General features: G+C 43.4%; 2 protein-coding genes across 16 annotated transcripts in view; one reads left to right on the top strand and one right to left on the bottom strand.

Annotated features, from left to right (window-relative positions):
• The window catches only part of WDFY2 (WD repeat and FYVE domain containing 2), an 85,611-nt gene extending 72,108 nt beyond the window's left edge, over positions 1-13,503 (top strand). Inside the window, exons 5-12 of one of the 2 annotated variants that reach the window (XM_044444276.1) lie at positions 1,834-1,984; positions 4,467-4,579; positions 5,880-6,006; positions 7,400-7,505; positions 9,956-10,057; positions 11,235-11,365; positions 11,925-12,033; positions 12,477-13,503. In XM_044444276.1, the coding sequence (XP_044300211.1) occupies positions 1,834-1,984; positions 4,467-4,579; positions 5,880-6,006; positions 7,400-7,505; positions 9,956-10,057; positions 11,235-11,365; positions 11,925-12,033; positions 12,477-12,506 (869 nt within the window). In that variant the 3' untranslated portion in view covers positions 12,507-13,503. The remainder of the gene's footprint in view (positions 1-1,833; positions 1,985-4,466; positions 4,580-5,879; positions 6,007-7,399; positions 7,506-9,955; positions 10,058-11,234; positions 11,366-11,924; positions 12,034-12,476) is intronic. The other variant, XM_044444277.1, reaches the window with a different exon arrangement.
• Positions 1,527-27,236, bottom strand: DHRS12 (dehydrogenase/reductase 12). 14 transcript variants are annotated; one of them, XR_006416094.1, is made up of 12 exons: positions 26,345-26,548; positions 25,363-25,496; positions 23,799-23,881; positions 21,785-21,877; positions 21,264-21,345; positions 19,141-19,202; positions 17,962-18,066; positions 17,447-17,537; positions 16,164-16,301; positions 8,776-8,911; positions 7,370-7,531; positions 1,527-1,686 (listed from the first exon to the last, which is right to left on the bottom strand). XR_006416094.1 is itself a non-coding variant. In XM_044444289.1 (10 exons), exons 2-10 carry the CDS (start codon positions 25,421-25,423, stop codon positions 5,522-5,524), a joined length of 855 nt encoding a protein of 284 aa, XP_044300224.1. In that variant the 5' UTR covers positions 25,424-25,496; positions 26,691-26,864; the 3' UTR covers positions 4,576-5,521. The 14 variants fall into 14 exon arrangements, 13 of the variants coding, with proteins under 13 accessions (XP_044300226.1, XP_044300224.1, XP_044300225.1 ...); XM_044444289.1 differs by lacking the exons at positions 1,527-1,686; positions 7,370-7,531; positions 8,776-8,911; positions 26,345-26,548 and adding exons at positions 4,576-5,642; positions 26,691-26,864 and having other exon boundaries at positions 16,145-16,301; XM_044444290.1 differs by lacking the exons at positions 1,527-1,686; positions 7,370-7,531; positions 8,776-8,911; positions 26,345-26,548 and adding exons at positions 4,576-5,642; positions 26,713-26,863 and having other exon boundaries at positions 16,145-16,301.
• Between the last annotated feature and the right edge of the window lie 250 nt (positions 27,237-27,486).

Raw genomic sequence — 27,486 nt, 5'->3', positions numbered from 1 at the left:
CAGGCTGCAACAAGAAAGGCCGAATGCACTTTTCATAGGGCTGAGCTGATTGCATGCTGACTGCTTTCAAAAGGAGTCCAGGGGGCTTAATTTGGCTGTAAAGTCTGGCTACCATTGTGCCAAAAGTTTGAAACACCAACATTTTTTTAAAAGCAGAGCCACCCTTCCTCACCCACTCAGCACCTTTGGAAGAATCAGACAGGATTATCACAAGGACAGGCTTAAAAGCATGAAAACAACCCTCTCACTGATTTCAAATGGCAACACTCTGGGATTCTTATTAGAATAATGCAGTTCAGTATGTTGTGTTTGTTCCATATTTTGTGGCTTGTAACGGAAAAAACTTGCCCAGTCTCCATTCTGAAGACAAACCCTTTCAAGGTTCCAAGTGTGTAAATAAACAAAGCAATGAAATAATCTGTACAGCTAATGGTTTTGGTTATTGGAGAAATACTGAATGTACAGAGCAGAGAATATTTTTGGAAAGCGTATGCATTTTAAAGTGAAGAGAAAGGGGATTTGTGCTTTGAACTTGCAAAAGGCGAGTCATTGAAGTGATTGTTTTAAGTGTGGTGCTTGTATGTTGAAAGCTTTTTGAATTGTGGGCAAAGGAACAGACACTTTAGTTCTTCCAGGCCTCTGGCTTTTTAGTAGTACTCCTTTTAGTGTCATTTTCAAGCGTATCTGAAAACACAGGCAGCCGCTTTTGACACCAAAGCCCTCTTTTGTCACATACCCGCTTTTCCTTTTGTGTCAGCTTTCCTTGGCTCCCTGGTAGGATATCCTACAGAACAGCCTTTGTCAATCTGATGCCCTCCTGATAATTTGGATTATAATCCCATCATCCCCAGACATCATGACCATGACCAGGTTGTTGGAATGGTGGGATTTGTAGTCCAGCAATCCATATGGGGGTGCTGGGTTATGGGAGACTGCTCTGGATCCCCCAGCTTTCTCTTTGCCCTGGACCCCAACACTTCAGTCCTTGTGTGAGATTGGAACACCCCAAAGCATGTTGCTTCAGAATGGAAGTGTTATTTCTGTAATGCCAGTGGGAGTAGAATTGGGCACTCTGCTACGAGAGGAGATAACCTTCAAGAACAAAGGCCAGTCAGAGTTGTGGTTCGGTAACCAGATACCACGTGTGAATCAGATTATTAAATAAAAGCCATACTTCCCTCTAGCTTTAACAAGTGAGAATGAAAATGGAATTATTTGCTCCACTGGGCTAGAGCCAGGAAAATTAAGCATGTACCTCGTGCTGAACATGTTATAATGTGCGGAGGGCATCTAGAGTGGATTGCAGTCACTTGAATGAGTGGCATACAGAACTGACAGCAGATACTTCTGTTCCCTTCATTCTCTGGTCAGTTTAGTCACTCTGTCTGGGAATGATGGGAGTTGTAGTCTAGCACATCTGGTGGGCACCAGAAGTGGTGAGCTGACACTACATGGAAAGCAAGGGTAATTTATTTTCTTGCATCACTATCTATCATGTTAAGTTTTGTAGGCCTGGTGGCGGAACGTTGCATTTCATGGAGATTTATTTTGGAGGGTTGTACACACCACTCCCCTACTTTTCTGTTCTATGGAGTTCCATCCAATTGGCTTCTTCCCCATGGGATTGGGCATATGCTGGGTTGAGTCTTGCCAGTCCTCAATCTTCCACTGAAGTTTCTTGAACCACTTTAAGGAATACATGAAAATAATGGAGATTAGAGTATTGTGGAAGTCATGTCAGGGTTTCTTGAAGGGAAATAGAAGCAGAGATGGAGAAAAGGGACAGAGAAATTATTGTGCAGAATATTCATGTCTTTCTTCCCCTGACATCAGCTCACCAAGGCAGGGTACTGATGGTTCTGTTTGTTCTGGAAATGGAATGGACCCTGAGCATAGGGCAAGACAAGAACTTCACCTGGCATTGTTCAGAAAGTGGGCACCGGCTTGGTAGTTACCGGATCAATGCGGGCGCCTGTGGACTACAGTATCCTTCATGGCAATCGTGGCATGACCGTATTTTGCTTTCTTTGATTCATAATCATTATGATGAAATTTCGATGCACACCATAGCCTGCTGAAACTCCTATGATGCTGAGCATCCAATCTGTAAATGCAATTTTATCACCTTCAGTTACAGCATGATTTCATGTTTCTGCTATATTGTTACTGACATTGAAATTTGACCATGGAATCAAGGGTGCTTAAATATCTTGGCAGTGTCTGTCCTATACCAAACCATGCACAACATTTTAGGAACCAGATAGACAGCAAATTATTTCTGATGGGGGTTAAAGATGAACATGCATCTTCCATAACAGACAAGGTATATTTGAATGAATTCTTCCTAAATGTCTCCATGCTTTGTGCTTTTTTCAGAATATGTGGCACTTACCTTGGAAAGTAAATTTTACTTTATCTGTGCAGCCAGTGAGAAACAAGCTAAACTACCTTTCCCGTCCTTTAAGCTGAAGAGTGGGGACAACCCAGGTGAGGGGGCACTGAACTGTGCCCCCAAAGCTACACTGCCTAGGCCTGCCCTTCTGCTGAATGCCTCTCTTGGCTGGGGCATCACCAACCCGCACCTGAGGAATGTTTGCAGAGGAGAGAGAGGAAGTGAGAAATCTGAGCTGCTGCCGCTGCTTTTCCTGGAGTGGAAGGGGCAAGCAATGCTGAGGGTGGGAGAAGGAGTGGGGGAAGACTAGCAGTTTGTCCCCTAAGCCGTACATCCTGTGCTTAAGCCAGCATGGCTGTGTGCTGACCTTTCTTTATCAGAAACCTCTGACAGAGCAGGGTGAGGTGCAATGTGTAGATTTATCAGAGCCATCTGCAAATAGCAGCTACTCAAGCTGACTTACAGAATCATACAGTAGAATATTCAGAACAAGGCATTTTTCATGACTGAACAATATCCAACACAGCCACTCTGCAATCACAAGTGCAAAGGCACTCCTAGCTCAGTGCCAGCAGCATGTGCTGATGCGACACTTTTCCATGGAAAACCCTTCATGCCCGCATACACTGTTAGTGCTGCACTACAGGTCACTTGCATTAGTGCTGTGTGTGTGTGTCAAGCAGAGGCAGCACTGGATATGGCCATGTGGATCTGCTGAGAGAGACTTTTTGGGAGGGCTTTCCTCTGGGTCCCTACCAGCCTACAGTCTTGTACACGTGTACAGTCTTGTACACTACAGGTGTACAGTCTTGTACAGTACAGTAGGGATACAGAGCAGTGCCTCTCCCAGGGACTTCTGCAAAAGGCGGGACTCACACTGGAAAAGGTACATGCTAAAATCCATCTGTTGTTTCTGGTCATCACTCTTCACACATAATGCCCATCAGCCCAGCTGTCAGAAATGCACAAACACAGTGAAGGAGAACTGAATACTGGGACCTTGGCCATGTTTTACAAGAGTGCACACAGGAAGCCCTCTTGCACTGGCCAGCTGTGCACAGCCAGAAGGATTTTGGTCTGGGCCTTTTCACAGTCATTTGCTTGTAAATGCTAATAGGCATTGGACAATCCTATGTCTTAGTATACTTGGAATCGATATTTCGCAGGGTTACTGAGGAAGTGGGCTGTGTGCAGTACAGCAGGGCACAAGAAATTCCCCCCTTGCCATTGCAGCCCCCTGCACTTCCTCCCAAGGGCTCTCCCTCAAAGTAGGAGGACCACTAGGAGCTTGAAGTACCCCCACCTGGCCTTTTGTGCTACCTCCTGCCCTGTACCCATGGCGCTGCACTGGATACACTGTAGTGCTCTTCGTCAATGCATATATTTTAGCAGTGATCTGGATTGTAAGAGTTGTACCTTTGCCTTTGGCAAAACATTAAGAACATTGTTTGGAAAGCAGCTCTTAGGATTTCAAAGCTGTCTTTTCCCTATCTTGGATAATCTCAGCTTTCCCCCCTTATGTAAAGCATTGTTGCAGTGAAGAGCCCTTGCTGAAGCTGGTTGTCTCACAGCATAGTGCCATGGTGGTGGGTGCCCAGTAGCCACTTGATTTCCTTAGGAAAAATAACCTGAATTTGAAAAGCTTGACAGCCTTGGATGCTGCGTTATATAAATGTGAACCTTGTTACATGGGATGTCAGTGTGGCAGAATCTGAGCAGATCTAAAGTCCTCCTCCTCTCCCAAGGGTGAGACTTGCACACTTTTTGTTGTGCGGGGATTTAATGGCAAGCTGAGGCAAAGGTTGAAAAACGCTCCTTTTGAGGGCCAGTAAGTTTGTTGGGGTCAAGCAGACAAAACTGGACTGACAGTTGTGATCATGGCGATGCCCTGCTTTGGGCAGTATTCCCAGGGCCTGCTAGTTGAGTTCTGCTGGTTCTACCTCTTGTAACAGCCCTAAAGATTAGCAATGGTCCTTTTGAGGGCTGCTGTACAAACTTGCACACACATGAATTTGAGTTGAGAACCTCTCCTGGAATGTCTGTAAGCTTTCCTGAGCTCTTTCTTCCTTGCCAGATTTGATGTGGAAACACGGCATGTCTTTATTGGTGACCATTCTGGACAGGTAACCATCCTTAAACTGGAGCAAGAAAACAGCAACCTGATAACAACTTTTAGGGGGCATACAGGTATGGTTCATAGCCCGTTTGGTCCTTTTGGATTGTTCTTTATGATCAGCACTAAAGGACATGGTATATGTAGGTAATTCTAATTTATTCTTGTGTCAGGGTGTGGGCCCTGATCTGGACTGAGACCATCAGAAGCAGGTAGAGGTTGTTAAATATTCCAAAGCAGACTTTTTCAGTTTCATCTATGTATATGAGGACTAAAGAAATTATTTCTTTCTGTGGCTCCCACCAGGTGCATGTTGGGGAACATCAATTTAAAGAAAAAAGTAGCCAGGTGGGTAACGGTTTAGGCCCGTTACCTGTGAGTGCGCTTAGAGATGTTAGAATCATACCATCCATTTAATATACCACGTAGCTAACCAGTGAGTGCAGAAGAAAGAAGACTGTGGGATGCTTTGGGAGAGCTGTATGTCATCTTTTCGAGTTCAAGTCACTGTGAAAATTATTTCAGTCTTAGCTATTTGCCTGCCTTGTACTTGTGGCTATGCAAGACATCTGGAAAATCACAGTGCCACATGGGCTCGGTCATATTTCTTAACCCACACTTTCTCCAGTGGTTTCTCTGGTTTCTTCCAACTTTGCATCAAGCCTAGATTTGCCATGCAGGAAGGAGAAAATGAAGTTTAGGAGGACAGACAATTTAAGCGTAGATAGGAAGTGGCTGCCAGGACAAAAACTGGGGTGGGAATGGGTGCAGGCTCCTCTAAGAGGAGGACTTAGAGGAGGCTAAGAGGAGGGCAGGACTTGGAGTGTTGTGCTTCTAGCAGAGGTCATATACTGCAGTTCAAGATCTGGGTCATAGGAAGGATTTGAAGCTCACACGAATTCATGAAAATCATTTCCTTCTACTTTGGGAATCCAAACCTGGGAGGGTTATTAGCCGGCTTTTCTCAGCAGGTTGTGTTCAGTATAAACTTGCTACAGATAAGACTTAGTTCTTTCTCACTTGTCTGCAGCATTTTGACTGGAGTTTAGAGCTGCTGTTGCTTTAGGCAGTGCAGGTCTGAAGACTGGCTGCAACACTGCCTTCTTGAACACGGTGTCTTTCCTTCCCATCCAAGTGCTGTCAGATTCAAAATGGAGGTTGAGTCAAGGAATATTTTTGCCAAAGGAAACTGCATTATCTGTACAAAGGATGTACTTTGTCTGCAGGCTTCCCAGATTTTTCATGTTTTTTCCAAAAGCATTTGAATCTCTAACCACTTGACAGTGATCTTTTGATTTTACATGAGCTTCTTTCTTTTGATAACAAGCAAAATCTCCCTCCTCTCTTTTCTCTCTCCTGCCTTAACATTTTCAGGTGGAATCAGTGCCCTGTGTTGGGACCCTGTGCAGCGTGTTTTATTTTCAGGCAGTTCTGATCATTTGATTATCATGTGGGACATTGGAGGAAGAAAAGGAACAGCCATTGAACTACAAGGGCACAGGTACAACAGGCAGCTCCACAGCTTCTCCTTGAAGCCTCCCCCAGATATGATCCCACCCACACACTTGGTTTCTTGCTTTCTGTTGTTCCAACCTGGTGCCCTTCAGATGTTTTGGCCTACAACTCCCAGTATTTCTGACCACTGATCATCTGGAAGGCAGCCAGCAGCAAAAGGCTGGCTTGCGTAGAAGTTTCTCATTCAGAATTGGGACTAATCTTACATTTTCAGAATGAATGAATTTCACAAGCAACCCTTAAATCAGTGCAGGCTCTCTCAGAGTGGATTAATTGCTCTGAGAACAGCCAGACCAGGTGATGTGGATGTTATGCTGTACTGACAGAGTGGAATGATGGGAGTTGGAGCAGAGCACCAAATTGGAGGAGAAAGTGAAAATCCAGTTTCACTTACATACACACAAACTGACCTCCCCAAACAAAAAACTGGAGTGCTTGATCTTTTTCAGACTGCAAATCATTCTGTCCCTTGAGGTTGATGGGCAGCTTGGCTATCCCTAAATCCACTTTCTGTTTTAATAAGTGTGGTTGAGATGCCCACGTGGGTTATACTGAAGTTGGACCAGAGAATCCTGGGTTCAAGTTTCTGTTCAGTGAAGAAACTCACTGGATAACACTGAATAAGCCAACATTGTTCAGTCTGACTTGTATCCTTTTTAGCTTCCTAACACTCCCACGTGGCTTCCATATGGGCATTCTAAATAGATAAGCTACCTTTCCTGAGAAAGATGGCGTGCATGTGTGAGGTATACATTTGTGTTCGAATATGAATTATGTATTTGGAAACACGCCTAGTCTTTTTGACTAATTACTGTTTTCAAATACTAGGTCAGGCATTTCAATGAAGAAATTGATTTGTTTTTAGTTAGTGGGAGGAATGTTTGGAGGCAGTTGCATCCTGCAGTCATAGCCTTTCCAGGCCCAAAAAACAGGCTTTCCAATTGTATTTTCTTTAAAAAGTAGCTCCAGAATTAGCCCATGGTTTGCCATTACATGTGAACCAAGTTGATTGGCCATGTCTACTGATGGCAACCAGTTTGTGATTATATCCAGGACAGCTTGCAAAATTTCCAAAAGTGCCCACAAAAGTGCCTAACCATGATTTAGTACCTTTTGTCCTGGAAGACTGTAGGGAATTGTGCATAGAATCAAGCAGATTGTGGAGAAATGTGCAGTGACTTTGCAGCTGAGGTCGCTGCAGCTCTCCCAGTCAATACTAGAATTTGTGTGGCGCACTCAATTTTGCCAGCCTTTTGCTGATCCTGTACAATTCTGCATAGCAGGACTCAGCTCTGTGTGTGTGGGGGGGGGGATAAAATTGAGGTTTTCAAATTGTTCATCATACTCACAGATGTCTTCTAACTGTTTTCTGTACACAGTGATAAAATTCAGTCGCTTTCCTATTCCCATCAAACACGGCAACTTATCTCTTGTGGAGCTGATGGAGGGATCGTTGTCTGGAATATGGATGTGGAGAGGCAGGAGGTGCATACTCAGTTCTTCTCCTTAACCTGGTCAGGGAAATGGCAACTTATTCAATTTTAAATCTCGGAAAAGGGTACAAAAGGCCAGTTTTCCCAAAGGGCCCTCTTAGAGCCATGTCATACATTACATTTGTTTTTTACCCTGTTGGGGTCATTTGTTCAACCCCAGGCATTGTGGTATTGCCTGAGAGTGACAGAGCAATTGATGTGATGCTGAGGGCTGGGCTTGGGGGACAGCCAGCTCTTGCTTTAATCACTGGCCATCCTAGGATTTTGAAACATACATCTTCCTAGGGGTTGCCTCTGCTACTTTCACTATAACAAAGCAAGAATTTGCCTATCAAGAAATGTATATGCTTCTACCAAGAAACCTACATGCAAACAAAACCTTAGAATTGCTCAGGTTGTTGTCCAACACCAATCTATAGCTGGTCTCTGGCTCTCACCTTCCTCTGAATACAATAGGGTTTTCCCATGTCCAGTCGTGTCCAATTCCAGGGGGCAGTGCTCATCTCCGTCTCCTAGCCAAGGGAGCCAGCATTTGTCTGCAGATAATTTCTGTGGTCATGTGTCACCAAGGTGCACGGAACGCTGTTACCTTCCTACCAAAGTGGTACCTATTTATCTACTCATATTTGCATGCTTTTGAACTGCTAGGTAGGCAAGAGCTGGGACAGAAGCAATGGGAGAGTGGATTCAAACTGCCAACCTTTTGATCAACAAGCCCAGTGGCTCAGCAGTTTCAACCATGGCGCCATCTGTGTCCCCCCCAGTATAATAACCTTGTCCTAAATTTGGGATGGGGGAGTTATAAGTAGCACTTGCTGAACCAATTTAAGCAAACTTATTTGAAAGGCATGCTAGAACCAGCAATCTGTTACTTCTGAAACATTTTCTAGCAAACTTTCCTTTCTGTCATCTTGAGTTCCATAAGCCAGAGAAACTGTTCTGGAAATGTGAATGTCCCCTTTTGCAATAGATCTATTAGCAATAGATCAGTCTCAGTGTAGATCATTGAAAGATCATTGAAAAAGCTTTCAGCATTCACTTGCAGGATAGTCGCTTGGATAGCCTCTAGGAGTTGGCAAGATGTGGCCCTCCAGATATTTTGGCCTCCTATTAGCACGAGCCAGCAAAGCCAATAATGAGGGATGATGGGATTCATAGTCCAACAATATCTAGAGAACCACAAGTCAGTCATCTGTGGTCTAAGGTGTTCCATTTAAAAATTCCATATAGAAAATCAAACATTTTAATTTTACACGCCCTACCTGTATTTTTCTTTCTGCCCATGATGAGTTTCCTGCTTGAGTCATTCCATCTTGCCTTTTGGATCTATCCTCATTGCAACAGCGCGGAGTTGCAGAACTACTCATAACATCTACTTGGATGGATATCTTGTTGTTACTACAGTATAAAAATACACAGGAATGGAATACCTAGTTCTGCTCAGCCTCTACATGGAATCTAGTACTTGGCATGGAATTATATATATATCTCATAGAAGCTTCTAGTTCTTGTGATTACAGAAATAACACCTGAAAATGTGCTGCTTGTGATTGCAGAAAAGTCCAGGTGAAGACTCTTTGTCCCATATGTCTTCACTACCTGTATTCCCACAGCCATATATTTCTGCTGCTACACTTTATCAAATTGCAAGGTATTAATCTTAAATCACTGATTGAAATTTGCTTACAGACTAATTAGTGAAGCTCTCAGTAAGTAAAAGCTCTTGATTTAAAACTTCTGCCAGTATTCACAGATGTTTTAAACCTTATGGAAAAACTTTTAAAGACAAGTATTCAAGTTTGCATACAAAGATTTCTAGGTAACATTCTGGAATTCCATATTAGAACTGCAGATGATTAAAACTGCCATTGTCTGGAGGAAATGAGTGTCCATTCTCTCTTCAGTTTCATGCATAGTCTGAGCAAACAGGAGCAGGATCGTGCCTTCTGGGCCTGTCACTGAATTCAGCATGTTCAGTGTGACTTGAGAATAGGCCCTATAACTGTGGGGCCTGTATGTACAGCTGGGCTCTCTGGCATGATCAGAGTTCACAGTCCTTATGTGTATGCAATTGTACATATTTGTGACCCATTCTTATCTCTATCTGAAGGTGTAAAGGTTTGGGAGCTAAGCCAGGAGAGTGTGATTCCCTCTGCACTTCTGTTGGATCAGTGTATAAAAATGACAGTGCAAACAGTAGATTTTCCAAAAGAATAAATAGATTTGAACACCCGTCTTGTGGAATTCTTGCCTGGTGTCCTGCAGTGAGAACCACCTGATGGATATTCTTCATCATACCTGAAATTATTATTAAAAATGGCCTTTTGTTCTGATGGTTTGTAGCCTTTGCTAAATAGTGAATCTCGTGCTTAAGAGAAACGACCTCCTTTCAGGATTTCTATACAGATTTGTGGTTTTGTTTTGTTTTCATTGTGATACTAGACACCAGAATGGTTGGACAGTGATTCTTGTCAAAAGTGTGACCAGCCATTCTTCTGGAACTTCAAACAAATGTGGGATAGCAAGAAAATTGGCCTTAGGCAGGTATGTGTCCTGCTGCTGCTTAAAACTATTGAAGGTTTCTGCCAGTTGGCACAAAATCACGTATAGAACTAGTGAACTTGTGCTAGGAGGGGGATCCTTAAGTGGCCAAAGCACCACCCTCTGCACACAAAAGGGCATGTGGGCAGCTTCCACAGCATTCAGAATTACAGAAAGTGCTTAGAAAATGTTCCTTACAGGGAGCGAACCCCAAAAACAACCTAAGGAGGACTGAGAATATTCCACAGCCACAGAATGCTTTGCATTTGTATTGGGGTGGGGGGATGGAAAACTGGGGAGTGGAAGAAATGAAATGGGAGTATTCTGGAAAAGGGCATGGCTGTCTGGGACACTCACCTGTAGCCTTTTACCCTGCAACATTTTGCTGTGGATCCCACTACTCTGTGTTGTCATTCCTCACAGAGGCTGCTTGTAAGATAACTGTTGGAATTGCACATTTACAGTGAATTGGAGAAAGGTGACTGAAAATTGTTCCTGTGTTTCGAAAGAACTGATAATATTTTCCCAAACGTGGCATGCTTTTTTTTGGGTGGGGGGGAAGGTCCCACTTAACATGGCTTCTGCCTTAAGTAGCTTGTTTAGAAGCAGGCTCCCCACCACTACACATACAGAAGTGGCCATCAAATTCTGGTGCAAATAAATGAAAATTAATCCATGAATTGGTGGAACTGCTCCATATCAGCAGTGACTTTCCTATTAAAATAATGGAACACTTTGAAACTCAGTGCAGTAACATATTAGAGTAAATGCTTGCTGCAGTCTTAGTTCCTTCATGTATAAAACATGGAAACCATCACTCCTGCCAAACTGTAAGTCAGGTTGGTATGCAGCTCCCATAGATAGCTGGGGCTTTGAGGAGTCCTGGTCCATTTATAGAGTGCCAGGTTGGGGAAGACTCAATTAACCACTGGGCCTAGTGGCATCGTGTTAAATGAAGTCTCGGCTTGGTCCAATGCAGTTTCACCAACAGTGGCTCTGGGTGTGCTTCTCATTCTGGGTCAAGGTCGCTGGAGCCTTGTGGAGGAAAAGTGGTGTGGAAAATTACAAGAATGTGTGCCGACTTCTTGGGCTGGATGGGCTCTAGAGTGTGGAAATAGGTGGATGCACTTGTGAATACTTCCACCTCATCCAGGTGATCCTCATGTGTTTCTCATTTCAGCATCATTGCCGGAAGTGTGGGAAGGCTGTCTGTGGCAAATGCAGCTCAAAGCGCTCTTCCATACCACTTATGGGATTTGAATTTGAAGTGCGAGTCTGTGACAGCTGCTATGAATCCATAACAGATGAAGAGTGAGTAAGAAGCCTTGTTCTCATCACATCCTTGACTTTCATCCTAGTTGGTTTCCTGTCCTGCAGCCCTTCTTTGCTCCTTGGCAGAAACATAATCTAGTTTCTGAGGAAAACCAAGTCGTTTTGGCAGACTGCCTTTTGGAAATGAATTACTTTCTTCAGGAATGGAGTTTTTTTCTGTGTTTAACCAAGGATGAGGAGATGGTCATCTTCCAGACATTGCTGTCCCTGGTCATTGGCCATGTTGGCTGGAGCTAAGAGTTTGTGGCCTTCTGAAGTCTATCAGCTAACCTTACATTACAGCTAACATTACAACAAGGGGCCGGGGGGGGGGGGGGAATGGCACAAAAGCCAGGAAACCATCAGAATTGGTGGTTGGAGGAAATGAGGTACGTCGCTATCTGGAGACTCCAGGTGGGGGCATGAGGAGGCTGGATCTGAATTCCCCACTCCTGCACTAAGTACTGTGCATATGGGAGGTCAATACAGTAGCTCCTACCAACCGTTAAGCCCTCCGATCTATGGCCTTCACTTCTCTCATCTCTTGTTCTTCCTTCAGGCGTGCACCTACAGCCACTTTTCATGACAGCAAACACAATGTTGTCCATGTACATTTTGATGCAACCCGGGGGTGGTTGCTAACATCTGGAACAGACAAGCTTATTAAGGTAAGAGTCTAAGGTGGGAATTACAGGTATATCCCAAAGGTGGCCAACTTGTGGCCCTCCAGGTATTTTGGCCTACAACTCCCAATGGCCTACAATGTTTGCTAAGTTGCCTTAGCAAACATTCCTATCGGTGAAGGATCATGGGAGTTACAGGCCAATATTTCTGGAGCTCCACAAATTGCCTATCTTTGGGATATCCTATACATTTCAAGGGCCAGTAACCAAATTTGTTGTAACCTGCCCAGGGAGCCTTGTGGCTAATGGGGTGGGCTAAAAGTCCAATCCATAAAATTATAACATCCGATACATATTTTCCTGCCTCTTTTCTCCCTTTGTCAACAATGTAGTAGCTCTTATGGTGGGAAAGTGCTAGAACTATTCCACACAGATTCAGTAAATCCTTTTAATGATCTCCTCTGTCTGCATTTATCTCCTTTTAACAGTTGTGGGATATGACACCTGTAGTATCCTGATACATCAGTGAAACAAAAAGCAGTGATGAGTTTCTGAAGAAGGGATTCCTAAGCCTGTTGTAGGAGATGAAGCAAGCTGCGTAATCACTGATAAGGGAGAAAACTAATACTTCTGGATGGTTTCTCAAGCGATCTGCCAGATCTGGGGTGAACACTTGCATCAAATACTCTACCTTCTCTTTATTCTTGAAATACAGAAGATATTTTTTTAAACTTATGATTATACAATCTGGTTCCATTCAGGCATTTGGAACTTACCTGGAGAAATCTGTGTGCAGTGTGGTTTGTGTCTCATGTTCTATGTTGACTTGTGCTGTTTGTGGGGGAATTCTTTACAGATGTGAGCAGTCTTCTGCAATACTAGTTCAGTAAGGCAGAATCTGCACTTGGGGAAATGAAGCAGAAAGCCAAACATTCTTTCCACATTATCTGGTAGAAAGACGTTGCATAAGAACTTGAATTACAAACTGCTGTAAAAGATCAGGCAGCCAGAGCTTTTTTCAACAGAAAAGGTCTCTTTTGTAATTTGTTTCTAAGAAATGGTACTGTGGGATGTGAGGGGGAGGAGAGGATGGACAAAGCCCAGTCTATTTCATTGCAAAGCTGTGAGGAATGTTTATTTGGCCACGAGTTTCAGAATGGCTAAACTAACTTTCCATCTGCAAGCATTTGTACGAGCAAGTGTAGAAGTAATTTCAAACTGAGGATGCATCAAATGGTTTTACGTGGTTGCCAGAAACTTGGAATGTCCAGCAGTGCTGGAATGTTCTTTGAGGGTTCTAGTAGAATTGATGTGCTTTGCTGGGTATGGTTTGAAACTTATTATTGCATTCCTGACATAATTCTGGCAGGAAGAGTGTTTCTGAAATCACTGATAACTGTAATTATTTTTAATTCTCAATGTAGCCCCCAAATTAATGTGGTTAAATTTCACATGTTCTTTTGCTGTGCCCTACAGGCACTTTTTCAAAAAATAAAAACCAAATACAAACAAAAATCGCCTCTTTCAGAACCTCTAGAAAATGCTCAGTTTCTTACTCTTTTAAACCTCAGCCTCCTAGATAACCCAGGACCCTAAATTTAACTCTGTCTACATGATACAGCTGATTAAAAGGCATGTTTGTATGAGTATTATTAGAAGAAACACTTCTATGCATCTGAGCGAGTTTTTTTATTCCTACACTTTGCAGTGATTACAAAATGTACGATTCATTGCATTTCTGTCCTCCTCAATGTAAGAAAAATTGTTTCTAGCACTGCTGTATCTCTGATAGGGAAAAATCTGCCAGTACATTAAAGATAATTGCCTGCATGCTGCATAGAATCACGTAGAATCACAGACTAGTACAGTTGTAAGGGGTCAGAAGGCCATTGGGTCCAATTCCCTGCTATTGCAGGGCACTAAGTTATACCATCCCACTCAGATGACTGCCCAGATGCTTTCTGAATGTCTTCAGCAAGGGAGATCCCACAACTTTCCTGGGTAATAGGTTCCATTGCTGTACTGCTCTGACAGTGAGGGAATTCTTCCTGGTGTCTAGTCTAAATCTGGTTTCTTTTAACTTAAGTGCATTATTCTGTGTCCTGCACTCTGGAATGAATGAGACAAGAACATACCTAGTTCTTTCAGTCTTTCCTCATAGGGCTTTGCCTCCAGTCCCTGAATCATCCTTGTTGCCCTCTTCTGAATCCTTCTAGCGTTTCTTCATCTTTTTAAAACTTAGGTGCCCAGAACTGGACAGAGTACGCTGGGTGTGGTGGTCTGACTAACGCTAAGTATAGGGGAACTAGTACTTCATGTCTTTTGGAAATGATGCTTCTGTTAATGTGGCCCAAAATAGTATTTGCCCTATTTTGCAGCTGCATCCCATTTTTGGTTTCTTGTTCCCAAGTGGTGGACTTGGCATTTGTCCCTACTCAATTTCACTGTATTGCTCTCTGCCCAGCATTTTAACCTATCGAGATCACCCCATATCTTACCTCTGTCATCCAGGGTATCTGTATTCCACCCAGCTTTGTATCATCTGCAAATCTAATTATCTTTCCTTGTACTTTCTCATTTAAATCATTAATAAAGGGTACTTAATAATAAAGTACCCCACTTGGCACCATTTTCCAGTTTGAGAATGTGCCATTGATGAGCACTCTTTGTGTCTGATTTTGCAGCCAATTGTGGAGTCACCCAACGATGCGGGAATCAAGCCCACTTTTGCTAATTTGGTAATCATGTCTTGGGACACTTTGTCAAAGGCTTTGCTAACATCTACACAAATTATGTCTGCAACATTCCCACAGCCCATTTGGGAGGCTACCCAGTCAAAAAATGAAATTTGATTGTTCTGGCAGAATTTGTTCTTGAGAAATCCATGTTGGCTTCTAGTAATTACTTCATTGTCTTTAAGGTGTTTGCAAATTATAATTTGTCTAGAATTTTTCCAGGGATTGATGTCAGACTAACTTGTCTATATTTCCCAGGTTCATGTTTTTTTTTCCTTTCTTGTAGATAGGAACAACATTAGCCCTCTCCAGTCAACAGGCATATCTCCCCCACCCCCACCATCCCCATTTGTAAATAAAAGGCATTTGACGATTTTAAAGAGGAAATGTGAAATGGGTCAGTAATGGAAACACAAGGGTTTGAATGGGAACCATAAGAAAGCCCAAGAAGCCATAGCAAGAGCACTTTCCTGCCCCACCCAGAGTCTTTTCCAACATAACACCTACCATTTCCTGGATGGGCCTCAAAGGTCTGCTGAAATATGAGTTAGTTGCAACAAACTTTTTCCACTGCAACAAACAGGCTGTATCTACATATTTCAGCTTTTCCTAGAATCCTGTTCTAGAATGAATACAATTCTATTAAAGAAAATCAGATGCATCTATACATAGAGGAAGTGAGCCTTCAGCTGCAGTCTGATAATGTACATATATTAAAGTTTCCCAGTATGGTTTTGCTTAGTTCATCCTCTAGAACAGCATGGACAAATGCTACTATAACACATTGCTAGACTTGTAGAACTCTTCATCAAGTAGAAGTAGGAACTTGCAATCATATGGGCTTAAACTGCTGAGAGAGCTTTTCAAGAGCTTGCATCAGCTGTTCTTCATCCCCAGGTGAAGATTTTGTCTGTGCTAGTGGTAAGTGAGTTGGAACAGGCTGTCTGTCTGTAAACACAAAGCAAGATGACCATAACTTGGCTCACCAAGAAAATTCCTTTTCTGAAATGCTGATTAGTATGGCTGAACAAGAGTGAAACTCCAGTTAGAGCTTGCAGCAATTTAAGTCTTCACAATGCAAATTATTAGGGCCACTTTGTGCCAACATAACAAAGCCACAATAGCTGCACTTGGCAGGAGTGGCTGCTGCCAATCCCAGCCCTGACATGTGAGCTTGTTATGATATGTATGTTCGGTCTTTGTTGTGCCCACATTCTAATTTTGTGGCTCTACCTGGTCTAGCCCTCTCTGGACTGTGAGCACATTTCACAATTTCACACATTGTCCTGGGTACCACCACAAAATGATTGATGGACTCTGAGAAAATGTCTGGTGCTCATTTTGTTGCCTTCCCCCATCTAGTGTTTATTGCTAGAGACAGTTTTAGCTGTACTTCCGTCTACTGGCGTCTTCAAGGATACAATAATATCAATCCCATACCTTGGAAGAACAGGCCACTTGCTTGCTTGTGTGCTGCAGGGGAGACTGCAAGCCATACAACTGTATCAGCTCCCTGGGCTTCTGTCCTCAACCTGTTCTTCATCTTCTCATAGAACTCTGGCATGGAAGTCCTCACTGCTACAAGGTAATCAAGCGGTAAACATGTATAAAAGTTAGCCTGCCTCACAAAATGAACCGCGAGATGCTTCTCTCCCACGATTTAACTGCTTTTCAATGAATGCTGCCCTTGTTTTGGAGTATGTTGTTCCTCTGACCTGCAGAACTTAACACTCTTGCTGTCCTCCTGCCGGATGGTGCCAAATTCTGCGCTCTCACACAATCCAGTATTGGGGCTACTAGAAAACCCTTCCGAGGCTTTTCCAAAACAAATGAGGAACCAGCAGGAGCTGCTAACAACCAGCTGAAGGGTTCCATGCCTCCTCTGTCCAGTTTGCATGCTTTGCCTAGTCCTGAATAGATCTCAAATGCTGAAAGCCACAGCACTAAAGGGAAGGATCCAAGCTGTAACAGGGATTACTGACATCTGCTTAGCTGTTCCCATAGAACATGCCAGTTGACCTCTGCCAAAAGGCTGTTCTCTAAACAACCTGTACTACTCTCCCTTTCTTCTTCCTGTTCCCAGATAATTCTCTGAAGCTAATCACACGTGCAGCTATTACAGTCCACAATAGGTCTGTCCATCTGGTGATCAGTGAGTCATGTTTAGGACTTAAGAGTTGGTGTTTATTCTGTACTTCCCACTTCTGTTGAGGACTTTAAAGTTAGATGCATCTAGCAGCATTTGGAACCAACACTGTGCATTCAAGATTTTTAGGACACAGCTTGTAAAGTTGCAAAAAAGCTAGCCGAGCACAATAAAGCCAGAGAGATGAGTAGAAGATTTTGCTCAGCAAGCAGCCCCTAAATTCCACTGCACACAATGAGGAGATTCGATATACAGAACAGTATTGACACTCGTTATTACATAGTTGTAGCACACTTCAGAGCTAGCAGTCTACAAGTAACCACCTTGCCATGTTGGAAATATTGCTGAAATAAGAGGAGCATGAAATGGAAATGCCTCTATTCCTTGATCTCTCTGTACTTATTGATATGGTCAAAAGCAGATAGTCTCTTCTTGAGGGAAGAGAAAGATACAAACTTAAATAGTGGATTGTAAAAAGAAGCACAGGTAACAGCAAGTGTGGGGCATATCCCTTCTCTCTCTCCAGTAGCTGAAGCCCATCACAAAGAGCTGGATACTTCTGTTCAGTAGCAAATACCTGGAGTGTCTGCCCAGCCAGGATGCATAGAGGAGAAGTGGATGCTGGGATGTGATTTAGCCCACTGTTCTGTCAAGACAACTTGCTGTCTCTAGGATACAACAAAAGGTATCAAACTGGGAAAGAGCAACAAGCCATTTAGTCTGGTGTCTTCCTACCCAAGAACAATTACAGGAAAAAGATACTACCTTTTATTCCTTTTTCAGCATGGCCATTTTTTCTATTTGAAGCTCAGAGCCTATGCTCTGCTCCAGCTTCAGGCCAGAAGAACCCCAGGCACAGCTTTGCCTTAAAGACACTTGCATATGTGAGGTGGTCTACGCTGTTCTGCATCACATTTCTACAAAGTCAGAAGCCAATGGTCTTTGCTGAAAACATGGCATTTCTTCACCAAGCAGCTTTTCTGCAACAATGTGTTTGATGTGTTTTCTCACATCAAAAACACCTCATTTTTTGTACAGGAGCTGTGCCATGGTCTACCCTCCCAATCTTTCCCCAGGAGCTGTGAGCCCTACCTTATTCTGTGCATAGACCATCATCCCATCAAATGCCACCTCTTCTGACTGCAAGTCTGAGGCATTTAATTTTTGAACTAGCATCCCTCCTGAGGAGACAGTGATCTGTACAATAAAAAATAATATACATGGAACTACTTGCCATCATTATCTTGTACAGAGTTCCCTTTGAACTACTGAGAGAGACAGCCACAGTGTCAATTAGGCTAACCAAGTCACCTAAAGGCAAGCAAATGCTGAAATTCATAGCCTTTTCTTCACAACATTGCTCTTCTTTCTAGAAAGCCATCTCAGCTTCTATCCTAGACATAGCCTTTTGAAAGTCACAGCATAAGTACAGTTGAATATTATTGAGATGGAACACTGTAGAAGCCTTAAATACACCCACATCAAGCAGTATGCCTGATCTCTTTCTTTCTTGGAAAGACCAAGGGCAGTGCAGTCCAATGGCCACTAGACAAAGGCAATAAACCATAGCATTTTTTTGGAAACCTAACTACAAGGTCAGAAAAACACTCCATGGCTGTCTCAGAGAACCCTCTTGTCCTTCCAGTGGGCATGGAAAGAACTACAGTGGCTGCATCTCCAGGACCGCAAAAATCTGAAGGCAGGACTTAGGGGGCAGTAAGAGGAGGAGATGGGCCCTGCCACAATAAGAAGTAGCCTGGCAGCACCAAAGCCTCTTTCCCCTCGCTGAAAGGCATGACACTTTGACAGCAAAAACTGGGCATCCAGACTGATTGTGTCCTTAAAAAACAGCCACGTTGGTAGTGACTCTTGTGAAAGCTGAAGATACTTTTACACAGCCACTGGCTTCCAACAGCATTAAGGAGCCTTTTTTCATGCCAGTCAGGGAAGAAGCTAAACCAAAGGTGCTAGTTATAGCTGCACAAGATACACTATAGTGCCTTGGCCCCTAAAAGGCTGCCACATAATATTATGATTTGACATGGGACTGAGGTAAAGGTTAAGATTTGTTTGTGGCCTGTTGGAGAAGCTATTCTTGCAACTGAGTAAGGCTACTGAAGCAACGGACTCACAATTTTGCACCTCATAACAATACTGAGTAGAATTAAGCTGACCCTGTAGAGGAGCAGTGCTATGTAAATAGGAACAACAAGAAGTGGGACAGCAAGGAGGTTATCCCATTTCCCCTCAAACTGAGGCATAGAAACTTACAACTCTAGGATCGTTTTCTTTTTCCAAGAGAGGTAGAAGAGCTGTTGTTAAAATATAGGTACCTAAGGGATAAATCCATAATATTTAGTAAGGCTTTTCTTCTACAAGGTATCCAGTCTTTCGATTTTGCTCTTCAGCTGGATAGTTTCTTCTGACAGATACACATATAAATATGATGCACCCAACTGCAGTTCACAAAGCTTAAAAAAACAAAACTGTACTCATGATTCAGTCAAATTCTTGCACCTCTTTTCAGTGCTACTATTATAACCTTGAGCCTAGAGAATGCAACATTTGAATCAATACTTATAAAGTCTCCCCAGCTGTCCCATGAACTCAGCAAAAAGCAAGATTTGTTATCCAGAGTGCAGAAACAGAGTATTCAGGGAAAAAAAGCCATCCATGATCAGCAATGTTGGTACTAAAAATGACCACTTAAAAAAAAAATGGGTAAAACTTACTTTAAAGTAGTAAGAGAGTGTGCATATATTTGATTGTACTTAGGGTTGTTGTTGTGTGTTAAATACAAATGTTTTTCCTTATAGATAAGGATGTGGATGTGAGCCGCCCCGAGGCTTTGGTGAATGGGGCGGCATAGAAGTCTCATAAATAAATAAATAATATGAACCATGCTAAAATCTCAGAGAAGTCCCATAAAAAGCAGCAGAATTATGCTTATTGTGGAATGCTCCGAGTGCTGTTTTTAACAAAAGCTGGGATAATTGATTTCAGGGAGGCTGAGGAGAGAAGAGGACATGTTGGATGTATATTGCTGAGCTGAAGTTGCTCTCTTCAGTCTCTCTATCACATCCTTTCTACAACCTGATTATGGACACCATTCCACTTTATTTCCCACCCCGCATGAATGATACATCTGAAGACTGCCTAAGGCTTGTAAATGGCTTTCAAAATTATCTTACATTTCAGAAAGGAGCCCTAACAATCACAGAACCAGTCTGAAAGTGAAAGGAACAGAATCACTCTCTCTGAGTATACATCAATTACAAATTTCACCTCTATACATCAGCATGCTATTGGTTAGTGGCAGCTTATGCCACACATTTGACAGGATACAATAATTCTGTTTCAGCTGCTGATCTGGACATTTGAGTCTAGATAACACCATAATCCTACTTCTAATACTCACTAAGAAACTTCACTCCCAGGGCACACTAACATATAACTGAGGGCAGCTTTGCTGTGTCCATCTCATTCATCTCTCTTGCAGTTAGGAATAACTTTGTTAGCTATATCTTTAGTGTAGAACACAAGGGGCCAAGCATTCCAAGCATGACTGGCTGGGGAATGATGGGAATTATAGGAATTTTTACTGTCTAAACATGTGCAGGAGTACACCATTTTCCCACCATCACCGGAAAGATTGAGAGAGAGCAGGAGTCTTCTTTCCCTTATGGTCCTGAAGAGTCCTGTACAAGGAGAAATCTGCATCTTTTATCTTGTGTGCAGAATTGGACCATGCAAAGACTTCTGACATTGCTCCATTAACTAGCATAGCGCACAGCATCAAAAGTTGCAGCCTGGATCATGCAGTGTCCAGCTCATTGAGAGCATCATCTAAAGAACACACAAACTTAAAAATCTAGTAGATAGAGGATAGCAGTTATCCAAGTCCAATTCACTCAAAGGCAGGATATCCTGTTCAATCTGTTGATCAAAACTAACAAGAACATGTTTCACAATGCCTTTGGGCAGGAAACTGAACTGCTTTTATCTAGGCTACTGGTGCCTAAACCTTTGCTCTCAATGGAAAAAACATTTGCTTCCTCTTTTTGCCTCTTCCCTTAAAATATTTGAGGTAATCTGTATTTGAGGTAATCTGTATTAATCACATTTCATTTTTGTATGCATTTTTAATTCTGCCCTATTCCCTTTTTAAAGAAAATACTGGATTGTTAATCAGTACCATGAGGCCCTAAATACACATTTTGGAAGGAGACAGGTGTTGCTTTTTTTGATCAGAGAAATTCAACATGTTTAGTCAAACATTAAAAGAACTCCCTTTCTTCCAGTCAAAAATAACTCCCCTGCCCCATGACAACATCCTTATCTTTACAGGTCTGTCACAGTCCCCATCATCTCTCCAGGAAAACCAATCCGCTTACCTAAAGTGTTTGTAGCAAAATTCTTTTCAAGCCCATCTGCTGTTAGTTCTTTTTGGTTCATCATGCAGCCTGCATTGTTGATCTGCAAAAAGAAAAGAAAAAAACTGTAGTCTAAAATATGCATTTGTGCAGTTCTTGCATGCAGAAGGTTCTTGGTTCAATCCTTGACAGCTCCAGATGGGGCAGGGAAACACTCAGAAACCCTGGACAACTGCTGCCAATCCACTCAGCTCAATGGATCGATGGTCTGGCTTAGGGTAAGACAGCATTCCAGGACCACACTGTACCACCTTCTCCAGGCAATAATAATTATCAACAGCAGCTTTCAGGTGGCTGTCTCTTGCCTTCCACACACTCAAAACCCCTGACCACAATCAGTGCTAATAGTACAAAACAGGTTGCCAAGTTGTTTCTTGTGCAAGCAACTGGTGCTCATTCCTTCCAATGGCTGGTATTTGTCAATCTGCTGGGAGGCCCACCAAATCCCTCAAGATGAGTTGTGCCTTAAATTCCCAACTCACCAATACATTCAATTTGTGTTCATTCTTGTACTGTTCAGCAAATTTCCAAATGCCTTTGGGGTCAGACATATCCAGGATATGGACAAAAACATTCTAGGAAAGGCAAGAAAAGAATGAAAATAAGAAGCCCATTCAACTTCCCTGGTTTTTGCACTACAGCCTAGCTTTAGATCGTTCTTACATCAGAAGCACAGCTAAGTCATTCAGTGCACACACGTAAAACATCCAAGGATCACAACATTGGTATAGTTGATTATATTTAACATAGTTTAACAATACTACACCATCAGATAGCCTGAGTGAAATACATGCAGGTTTCCTAAGTATATTTAAATGGAGAAGGGAATCCTATCACATTTGTGGTTAAAATGAAAATCAAATGAAAAATTAGATCCAGGATAGGTGTGAGAGAGCTGCTTCAGCTGTTCTGTAAGAAGCAAAGGGAGGAGACAAAACATAGATTTGTGCTTCTACTTACCCTTAAGGGATGCTGCCTGCTGTGACATTCATAGCTGTGGATGCCATTTATGACTCACAGAGAGCACATGATGGAGGAGATCCATATCAGCGAGAGGAAGGACCAAGGTCCATTTGCAAAGCCATCTCCTGAGCTTCTGCTCACTCCAGTGGCTACCACCACAATGGCAGTGGGTAGAAGTGATGTGCAAGTCATTCCTGCAACTGAGCATTTGCAAGGGGATACCAAAGTCTAGCATGAACACCTGATGCTGCAACCATCTCGCAAGAGCCATGTATGACTGGCCCTTGGCTGTACAATCCTATTTAGCTGCTGTACAGGCCATTGCTCCTGACTACTTCCACAATGTCAAAGCTACGAGCATATGATCATCTCCCCATGGTCACAAAACTCAAACCCGGGGGCTTGGCTAGCACATTTGTGTGTCATTCCCATCCCACTCATTTTGAATGAGGCAAGTGTTATCATCATGCCCCACCTTCCAGGGACAGCCGACCTGGCATCCTCCAGATGTTTGTGGCTGCAATTCCCATTTCCCTGAACCATATTATCTATTTTAAGAGGCTCAAGAGGCAGACTACTCAAAGTAGCCAATAGAATGCAATCTCCCATTGCAGGACAGCTAAGTGATTAGAGGCAGAAGGAAGGACACTGTGCCTCTCCTGAGCTCTGCCTCCCTCTGTGACTGCAAGAGAGGCAGCGCTTTTAGCCTTGGCACCACGCAGCATTCTGCATTACAGTGCATTTTGGCATCAGGATATGGGAAAGAGAATGGTGTAAGAGCTAAATCACAAGTAACTCAGTGGCAGAAGTTTCTTCAGTTGACTATAAGGTAGAAGTGAGAAACTTGTTGCCCTTCAGATGCTCTGGCCTGCATCTCCTATAGCCAGTCTTGACTGATGGGAGTTGTAAGCCAAAGCATCTAGAAAGCAGCAAGTTGCCCACTCCTCTTACAAGGGAACATTCCTTAACTGTAGTTGGACCCTCAGTAAAAACATTGAAAAAGTGGAACACTGTTAACAGAACTAGGTTCCTAGAGTGAGGCCTTTTCTCATAGGTTTGTGTGTTTCTTGTTGTAGTTGTTGTTTTTAAAAGCAACTTTAAATCATAATTGAACTTGAGGTATTTGTGTAAATCAAGTACAGGTTTTCTTTGGTGTTGCAGGCTGCAGAATCCATGTTGCTTTAAAAAGTTGCCAATAATTTAATATAATTCTTTGTGTTGTTACGTTTAGCTATGTACTAAAAATATTAATGAACCTATACATATAATGCAAAACTTCCATTCAGCTGACCCAGTTGCATCTGTGGGGGACACTATGTACCCTCTGTTGTATTCCACATCCTACATTCTGAAAACAATTGCTTTTTGTTTCAAAGTTCAGAAGGTGAAATGCATCCAAGAAGAAGAAACAGTATTTCCAGTATCCAGGACTGGAATTCAGCAGCAGCAAAAATAAATGGAGCAAACTCTTGAAACAGAGGACATGCAGCACATCAACTAATAGGACAGAAAATACTCAAGATCAAATCTTACCTCATTACTAGTTTCTGTTGTTATTTCTTTCTTAGCCTCCTCAGCTCTATCTTTGTTTCTGCAAACTAGATGAACTATTCCCCCTGGAGGAGTTCAGCAAAAAACAGTAGAAAAAGTTACTAGGAATATATACATTAAAGTAATATATTCATTTCAGGTCTCTGTATCATTCCCATATCCACTTTTAAATTTGTAAAAAATGAGCAAAATGATGTATGAGAAACTCAAGTTTCAACTACCATATTTCTGCAGGCATTCAGAATATGGATTTGCTTCTTACAAATATGAACATAAATAACAAATCCCTAGAGGATCAAATCAACACAGATTAACTTGTAACTGTCTATGCCATAATTCAGCCTTCAGAACTTGGTGCCTTCCAGATGTTTTCGATTACAGCTCCCAGGATTGCTGACAACTGGGTTTGTTGGCTGACATTGACAGGAATTGCAGTCCAAAACATCAGTTTGGGAAGGATGCCACTAGTTCCTACATAAACTGGATCTGGTTCCAAAATGGAATACTAAAGGAACAGGACACCAAGACAATCTCCTGTGAAAAAACAGCTGTGCCTGTGAACATCTGTTTATGTGAGAGCATGTTTACATGATCTCACCTTTGTCACACATGCAGAATAATACAAGTGGACATCTGGATGAATGGATGTTCATGACTCGCATTGGTGGTTAAATGCTGGTGGTTACATTTAAAGCTCCATCAATTTAAGACAAAGTTATTTGAAGGGCTGCCTGCACCCATACAAAACCATGTGAAAATTGGCCTTTTCAGGACTTGCCTGTGAATCACCATTCATAAATAGTGGATCTGTGAGACCAAGAGACACAGCCTTTTCAGTGGTGTCCCCATATTTATGGAATTCCCTCCATGTACTATGTATGTTTAATAATTGATCGATCACTTAATCCGCAGAGCCTTAATCTACCCAGAACAGTTAATTTCTTAGGCCAATGCCTGTGGCTGGCCTCTCATTAACAGCTGGTTCAGCTTACAGATGAAGACAGACATATCTAGTGGGTTGGTTTGTCAATGCCTTCACCATGCTCATGAAAAGCATAACCTTGCCTCTCCAGCCCTTCTCTTTCAGTAAGCAAGCAAGCACATAAACAAGAAGAAAAGCCTGCATGATTGCTGAGGCCAACTGTTTGGTTAATTTGATAAAATGTAAATCTCTTGTGCAAACTGTGAAATTCAGAGGAAGCCAGATTTAGAGCAAAGGTTAAGAATCTGCTGTGATGTCTCTTAATATTACATCTGTCATGCCTGCCTGGCCCATATCCCTTATGTTGTTGTATGCAATAGTAGATACAGGCAGGAAAGGAGTCCCTGCGGATTTTACTCCAGTAGCCGAAATGGCTAAAGGGGAAAGCCCTCATCTCTGTTTCAAAGGCCATGAGCCAGAGCTGTCCAAGGACGTTCCCATGGTCGTGTGTCCAGCATGACATCATGGGATAGATACAGAGAGGAGAAGAAAATAAGAGTTATTTGTTTCTAAAAACTGATCTTCAGAAATATCAGCCTTGAAAGAAGTATTGCTTCAGCTTACCTCTCCTGGCTATCTCTTTTGCAGCTGCTTTGCCAATACCGCTGTTGGCTCCAGTAACCATGAAAGACCTTCCAGTTACATCAACTTCCAAGTCTTCTGGATCAAACCGTTTACATGCTGATTCATAGCTGCCCCTAGAGAAGCCAGTTAAGGATGTGGGTTTGGCAGAGTATTGGCTGGTTAGAGACCAGGAGGAAAATACACAAATGCCCTAGGAAACCATAGACAACTGGTGGCTGACTATATTTGAAGCCTGAGGGCTCCCAACCCTGAAGTTCTACACTTCTGATCTAATGCTCTGCTAGTTTTAGACAGACACCACCATTTCCTGCAGGCTACCTCTCTCCCATCCATTCAGTAACTTCATCTGGCAGCCTTTCTAGGCCTGAGAGCCACATTTGGTGCTGGGTCAGGGATGCAAACATGTGAGCATGCACGACTGCATAGGGCAGCAGCCTCTCCATACCTGTTACCATGCACTGGATTCTAGGTTGAGGTGAAATTTAAACTAGGTAGTACCCAGCTCATCCTGGTAGCTCTTGTGCTCCTGTACCTTCTCAACAGAAGCCAGAAGTCCAAATGATGTAAACAGTCTCTCCTGCATCTATCTAAAACTGTGTTAAGCATGTAGATTAGGAAACCACTGGCAAACATTCTCATTATCTCAGGATGTGTGAGCAGAATTCTAGAATTTGGCTATGTGGAGTTAGTTTCCTGCTAACACCACCTTTGTGATAATGGACATCAAGATAAAAAAAGTGACATGAAGTGTTCTAGCTCCATGGCTGCCTTTTAATCCACTCCTCCCTCTCCCTTGTAAAGGACACAAGCATGCAGCCCCCACTTCAGCGACATGAAGCAATCACCAACAGCTCACCCATGGGGAGGGGGCTATAGCTCAGCCAAAGACCACCCACTTTGCATTCAGAAGGCCCCAGGTTCAATCCCCTGCTTCATCAGGAAGGCCTGAAGAGAGTCTTGCCTAAAGCCCTGGAGAACATTGCTGCTGGTCAATCGCCAAGTTAGAGCAATGGTCTGATTAAGTACAAGACACCTCTTCCGCGTGTGCTTCCTGGTGCCCTCCACATGTGTTCCACTGCAACACCCAGCATTCCTGTCCATTCGCCATGCTGGCTGGGGCTGATGGCAGGAGCCCCAAACTACTGGAGCACACCGGCTTCGGAAAGGCTGCTTCACCCAGAGTGACTCGCCAACCCCAAAGCAGAGTCTGAGCCTGATCACAATTCCCGACTCTTCCTCGAATGCGTCCTCATGCGCGGGGCTACAACAGCGACGGGAAGCCCGATGCAGAACACATAAGCACCCACCAGCCTTCATTTCGCCTCTGACCTTGACCAGCCGACCTCGCCCCTTATATAGAATTCCAGAGCGAGCCGGGGGAGGGGAATGCCTGACCCAGCGTATCGACGGGCCCTTCCGCAGCCTGGAATAGGCCGCTCTTACTTGGAGGGGCGTTCCTCTCGTGCTCGTGCCCGCCTCGGGCCTATCAGGGGGCTCCGTTCACCCCCCTCCGCCCCCTCCCCTCTCCTACCGGCAATAGTGGTGCAGCCCCTTCAGGAACCACACGGAGTTCCTGTACACGGACATGGCGGTGGCGGTAGCTACTCTGAGCGAGCAGGCTGAGCGCAGTGAGGAGGGGCGGGTATCCCTCTCCGCTGCCCCGGACCTGGTCCGAGTGTCTTCCCTTTTCCTCCTCCTGCTCCTCCCCGCCTAAGATCGGAGAAGAGGCGGTGCTCCGTCAGGGAACGCATGGGAGGAGGCGGGGCGCCTCACGCTGATTTCGAGTATTTATATTCCGCGACGAACCGACGAGGTTCTTCTCGTCGGCATGTGATCCTGACACCAGCAACGACTCTGTGAGGTGAGTGACGCCGAGAGCCCATCATTCTCCCGAGCTTCTGCCCGGAGGCACGAGAACCCGGATCTTCTTCCCCCGGCTCCACCAGCCCCACGTGACAGCCGCCGAGGGGTGATCCCGTCAGTTCTGCAATGCAAGCTCTGGCCTACCAGGAGTCTCCAAAAACATCAGGAGCCGCGATTATCTATATCCATAAACCAGTTCTAGAAGTTTTCGTTCCACTCACAGGTCTTTTATAAAGTTAT

Source organism: Varanus komodoensis, unplaced genomic scaffold, assembly GCF_004798865.1.
Source record: "Varanus komodoensis strain SLA01 unplaced genomic scaffold, ASM479886v1 scaffold44_3, whole genome shotgun sequence".
NCBI lineage: Eukaryota > Metazoa > Chordata > Lepidosauria > Squamata > Varanidae > Varanus > Varanus komodoensis.
Note: the sequence above shows the minus strand (reverse complement) of the source record. Positions and strands in the feature narration are given on the sequence as shown.